The 6,665-nt window shown below is 27.3% G+C and overlaps 1 protein-coding gene across 2 annotated transcripts in view; it reads left to right on the forward strand.

The window, feature by feature from the left end:
- LOC100214825 (dynein axonemal heavy chain 7) overlaps positions 1–6,665 on the forward strand; it is a 106,202-nt gene that overhangs the window by 17,398 nt on the left and 82,139 nt on the right. For both annotated transcript variants that reach the window (XR_010638995.1, XM_065799301.1), the window contains exons 11-13: positions 116–694; positions 1,998–2,270; positions 3,157–3,420. Coding sequence is in view for 1 of the 2 variants with exons in the window: in XM_065799301.1 (XP_065655373.1) it covers positions 116–694; positions 1,998–2,270; positions 3,157–3,420 (1,116 nt within the window). In the remaining variant the exon portion in view is untranslated. The remainder of the gene's footprint in view (positions 1–115; positions 695–1,997; positions 2,271–3,156; positions 3,421–6,665) is intronic.

Raw genomic sequence — 6,665 nt, forward strand, 5'->3', positions numbered from 1 at the left:
TAAATTCAAATACATTCCATAGAAATTCCAAAATGCCTAAGTTAGTCTTGAAAGTGTTTAAAATATTTTTTTATGCTTTTTTCATGAGTGAATAAATGGCTTTGTATTCTTGCAGGTTGTAAATGTAGGGATGTTTGAAATTCATTGCGATGAATTGATTCACAGTTTGTGTAAGCGTACTGAAAATTTACGCTCTAAACTTCTCAATCAAATGATGCAAGATCATCAAGCAACTAATCAAGCATTATGCTCAGAGTATGAGAATATCACAGCCAAAGCTCTAACTTCACCCATCAGCACAGATCACATGATGGAGTTAATTAATTTTGTTAAAAAAGCAGAAACAGAAACTTTACTGTTACTTGAAAAGCAGTTGTTTGATGCCAAAGAAAGACTTTTATTTCTAATAGACTTTATGACATTTTCTTCTGCTGATATACGTCTTAATAGTAATGTTTTTCAATGGCATCAAAGAATGCCTGAAGTTTTCCAAGAACATTGCACAATAGTTAATTCAAATCGTATTCAATATGAAAATGCTTTAAAAATGAGAAGAATAAAACTTATTGAAGATCTTGAGTTATATTCAAAGCAAGTCGAAGAATTTGAAGCACTTGGAGACATGCATGAGATAAGCCGTTATCTAAAGAAAGCAAATTCTTTACGAGCACGATTAGATGTAGTTGCTGAAAAAGTAATATGCTTAATTTTTTTTGTTGTTATATAAATTACATTTTGAATACTTCTATTCAGCTGTATAGTTTTATAGGGGAAGTTTGTGTACCTAAGGCCGGATTTTTTCGATGCCCAAATTCAAGGCCCCAGACTTGTCTAAAAATGGTGAAATTGATATGGTCACATCTCTATACTAGTTATTTTGTATTAGTATAAGTATATTGACTTATAAACTATAAAAATCCGCCATGTAGAAGCGTATAAAAATTAGTGGCCCTAGGCACAATAAGCTTTTTTTTTAATTGTATCTAGGGGCACTAGCTATTTAACCTAGGGCCGCTCTCTGAAAATTAGGTTTAACCCCATAATAAATTAAAAAAAAAGGTAGATATAAATTTGAATAAAATTTATTTCATCTTAGATTGTTTTCAACAAAAATTATCTAATGTTACTTGATTGCAACCCTTAAATAAATAGCAAAATTGACAAATAAATGTTCACATAAAAAAGTAGTCCTAAAACGACTGCGAGAAAAAAAAAATACTCTGCACCAATCAAAGTTCAACAATCTATCTCATTATGCAACAAATTCTTTACGCACTTATTGCCCTAGGTACAAGCAATCTATATGGCCCTAAGTACAAGAAATCATAGCCTCATGAAAAATGTCATCTTTTACCAAACCCCGATTAAAAGTAAACTTGTTGAACATTGCATTTAGTACTTAAGTAACAAACAATATAATATACAAAAATTTATAAACAAGCATTTTCTCTAAGATTGTAAAACAATCTAAGTTACCAGTGGCAGAAGTTTACTTTAGACCATCAAAAAGTGTTTTCTGACTATAACTTGTTGTAGCAACGCTCTCTGGGAATCAAAAAATAAATATTTTTATATCTAATCACCTGACTGAGAAGCATTACTTAGAACTTTATAGTTTTCAAATAAATTGTGGTGGCCCTAAGTACAAGGAGGCCCTAAGTACACAAACTTTCGCTACTATCTTTTTTTTTACATGATTTTTTTTGTATGTTATTGTATTTTATATTTTTGCTTTGATGGCATTATGTCTTATGTAATTTTGTCTTGTGATGTTTTTTGTATACTACTTTCTTTGGTTATACTATGTGAATAATTTTATTGTATGGTTGCATCAGGTTTTAGATTATATTTTGTATGATAATATATTGTATCACATGTTATATGATTACATTCTATGTTACCTAATTTCATTATATCGTAAATGTTGTATAATTTTTTATCCTGATTTAAAAACCATTAAAACAATAGTTTGTATCATTGTTTTTAAATTTTTGAAGATTGCTGTCATAAATGCAGAAGAAGAATTATTTGAATGGGAGTTGACAACATATCCTCTTCAGACATTAGTATTAAATAAACTTACACCTTTCCTTAGACTTTATGAAACAACTATAGAGTTTGATGAAAAATACAAATTCTGGATGGAAAGTCCACTGGGTTCATCGGATCCAGATATTATTGAGCAAGAAGCAAGTAATATATGGCGAACCTTTTATAAACTTGAGAAAACCTTCAAGGATGTTCCTATTGCTCAAAATATTGCATCAAAGGTAAAATCATACGTAGAGTAAAAAAGCAAGTAAATTTTATTTTAGTACACTTTAATGTGTATATAAATTTGTACTTACTTATATAAATATGTACTTTAGTTACTTAAATAAAAAATTGCTTATATAAATCTTTTATTAATTAAGTATATATATAATTTCTTGCACCAATACTAAAATAAATACATAATTTTTTTGTTAAATTCTTGATTAATTAGGTAAATACATAATTGCTTATGAAAGTACTTTGTAAAAACCACTTAAAGGTTTATGCATTTTAAAAAGTAAATATTAAAGAATTTCAAATAAAAGTCATTGTTTAATGACCAAATCATGTTGTTAATGATTTAATAACTATTGTCAACCAGTTTACATAAAAGCTGAAGTTTCAGAGTTCTTACTATATTGGAAGTTGATCAAAATTTATTGAATACATCTACCATAGACAATCAAAATGCAAAATAAAACAAGCATACAAAGAATGTTATTAAAAGAAATGCTTTTATATGATTTTTTTGAATACATTCCATAAATTTGACAATAGAAAACATGATTTGTTCTGAAATAAATCATGTAAATAATCCTGCTTAAAATTAATAAGTAAAAAATAATAGTTTTTATAAACTGAAAAGTTTAATCAAATTATTAACTAAATTATGTTAAAAGTACTATTATTTCACTTACTATAAAATAATTCTGTTTATATAAACAAAATTAGTTTTTGCTTGTCTAAATATTGGTAAGATTACAAGTTTTATTTCTGACAACTAGTCAACTAGTAAACAACTGACAACTAGACAACTAGTAAAATATATAAAAGATGTAAATAATAATTTTGTAAGATAGTTATTGAACTGAGTAAATTTTTTTTTTACATTTTTTTATATAGATGAAGCTTAAAGTTGATTCATTTAAAGAGCATTTACCTCTTATAGCTGTTGTCTTTAATCCTGGATTACGGGATCGCCATTGGGAAGCTATGTCTGAAGTTGTTGGCTATAGAATACAACCAGATGAAAGAAGTAATCTTCGCAAGTTTGTTAACATGAAATTAGAACCTTATTTATTAAAGTTCAGCTTTGTTAATGAGGCTGCCAGTAGAGAATTTACTTTGGAAAAAGCTATGAAAAAAATGAAAGGAGAATGGGCAGAGGTAACAGTTATATTATTTAGTGAAATTCAATTAATAACTGTAACACAATTATATCATAGTTTATCATTTAATTTTCTAAAATCTTAATCCCTTTATTTTTTTGTGTTTCAAGAAATCTGTTTTTCTTGATCTAGAGAGTGTAACAAAACCTCACAGAGCTATATAAAATAACTAATGAAAAAAAGTTATTACTGTAATAAAAATATGGATGGACATGTAATAAAGAGACTAATGTTAAGGGTCACACATCTAAAAACCACAGTAAAAAATTAAATTCTATGTTGTATACGCAACAGAAGCATATATATATATATATATATATATATATATATATATATATATATATATATATATATATATATATATATATATATATATATATATATATATATATATATATATATATATATATATATATATATATATATGTATGTAAATATGAGCAATATCATTTTCAACTTACATTACAGGCACAACAACTTAATCAAATATTTGAACTTATTTAAACTGAATTTATTTAAACTGTAAATTAAGTTTATAGCTATTTTAAATGAAAGCTGTTAGTTATAATAATAAAATAAGCTAAAAAGTTTTGAGTCTGGGCAAATTTATTACCAAAAACGCCATTTCACTAACGTTACACAGGAACAAGGTAAAATAATTGCTTCAAATTTTAGGTCAGATATCTGCACATTTGTAACAAAAGAATTGCAAAAGTATTGAACTCATTCATTAAAAGTAATCAAGAAAGGCAATTTTTAATAACAGAAGGGACTCTTCCTGAGTGATTTTTCATAACATTTATGAAAGTTATCAAATCTAAAACAGTTTTTACGCAAGACCAAGAGCAACTTTAAAAAATTATTTTAGTATTACAAATTTATTAATACTTATTGAGTCATTCAAATAAGAAAATATTTTAGTTTGTCAAATATTTTACTTACACTTCTTATGTTTATGTGTATTGGCCTATTGAATTTTTATAATACTGCAAAGTGTTTACATTTAAATCTTTAAAAATATTTTTGACACAAAAATTGTTATCACAGTTTAGGAGGGAGAGGGGTGCAGGTATATGTGACGAGAGAAAAGGGGTTAAAAATTGACAAATATAGGGGCTTACTTTATTAACGATTCTTCTCGTTTGCATTTACAAACAGTTTGTTTTACTAAAACAAAATATTAACCAAATAAGAATGTTCTTTAAAATAAAAATTATTCCATCCTTTTGTTTGTTTCAAATGCACTACGGTGAAGTTTTTCTGTTTTGATCTAGCCACTCCCAACATAAAAAGTATTGGGATTTAGAGGATTTATCTTTCAGTTTTTTTGCTTACTGGATAATTTGTGATATTGCAGGGCACATATGCGCTCTGACCTTTCTTCCTCTGTGAAGTCTAGGACTTTCTCTGAGAAGTCTGTCCTTTCTTCCAATGAGAAGTCTGATCTTTCTTCCACTGAGAAGTCTAGGACTTTGAACTTTTGACTTTGAGAAGGACTTTGGAGTTAATGTCTTGAAGAAAAATTCACAAAATCATTTGCTGACTGGATTTAAATTTTTTTGGACTTTGTTGGTCGCTAAATGCTTAACAGTAGCCCTAATCCCATCAACAACTCTTTTGCCATGCATTATTGCATAAAATGCTAAAATATTATTTTGTTAAATTTCTTTTCAAGGTCCATTATTGCACTCATCACAACTTTATTTTTAAACTGAGACATAGCATTATCACTAAAAATGTGAATTTCTTGGGTATTAAATAAAATAAACTCTAATAACTTATTCAAGTTTGCTAGTAAGGAAGACTTTGTGTGATTCAGAGAATCAGATGCAATGGTGAAAGTTTTAAAAGATTTTTTAGCCAGATTGCTGTAGTGAAAAAAGAAATTTAATTTTGTCCATAGTGTGCAGCTTGAGGCTTATTCTGACAAAAACACTTTAAATTTTCTACATAATCAATCTAAATAGTAGCAAAGTTCAATTATGGGTTCATGGATTTAGTAATGCTTAGTTTAACCCATTTAGATTGTTAACGCTTAATACTGGCACAAGTTTTTTTTTTGGCAATGCTTTTTATCTGGTTTCTGCCATTGGTACCAACTTGTTTCAAATTTTAGTAGTTCAATGGTAGTCACGAATTGCTGGAAAAAACTTCAGATCTTTGCATTTGTTGCAAACTTTCATACAATAAATATCAACTTTCACTAAAGAATTCAAAGCAAATTGCATGTTTTTGTGGTAAGTATAAATGCATAGGTTGTGAGGCAACTTTAGAATAGATGAAATGTTTATTGGTTCTAGTTCAAAATATCTGCTTAATCCAATCTTGATATCCAAGTTATCATGTTTAAAAAGCTGGTACGCTTCTTTCAGGGTTGAAAGAAGATGACAAACTCAGGCTTTAATCTTCTTTCCATTTTCAATTACTGAGACAATCATTAACATTTGGATTTTCAATTACTTTTCCATTTTCTATTTTTTAACATTTCCATTTTCAATTACTGAGACAGTCATTAATATTTGGAGACAGTCGATAAATGTGATCTTCACAGTAAAACTTTTTGACTATTATCTCAACTTCAGTCAAAGCAGAATTATTAATGCTATTTAATGGTAGAGTAGTTTCTTTGTTGAATGTGACTAGAACTTTGTAATATTTTGCCGGATTTTTAGGCAGTATTTTTTTTTACTTTCTTGAGTAATTTTCCTTTTATTTAAACATTCATAATGGTAGAAAAATTCACTATTTTTGCAGAAGGTTTTTTTTTGAGTCAACAATTTTGGACTCTTTACTTTAATTTTTTTTTTTTTTTTCGCATCTTGTTTTATTCGCTGACAATGAGCTTTATGATGTTTGGCCTTCATAATTTTTTTTTTCTAAATCACACTCTCAATAAGCAGCTTGATAAGTTTTAATAGTCTGTTTAGAACTTTTTGCTATTTAAAAATGAAAAACAAATTATTTTAAACTTTTGCTTAAATAACTTTTATTAAAACTTATTAATATATATAGATTTGAAAACTTCTTAGGAAATTGCAATGAAAAGCAATTTTCTTTTTTGTAAACAATTGCAGCTCTAAAAAATATATTTATCTTATTAAACCCCTTGAGATTTGTGATGAAAATCATAAGTGTTCATTTTGCAAGCAACAAAAACTTTACAAAATAGCGCCAGAAATTTAGTAAATGCATGTAGTTCTACATTTGTGTTTTAAGTAAGCATCTTTACTCTAAACTTTAAAT

This window comes from Hydra vulgaris, chromosome 06 (genome assembly GCF_038396675.1).
Source record: "Hydra vulgaris chromosome 06, alternate assembly HydraT2T_AEP".
NCBI classification, from domain to species: Eukaryota; Metazoa; Cnidaria; class Hydrozoa; order Anthoathecata; family Hydridae; genus Hydra; species Hydra vulgaris.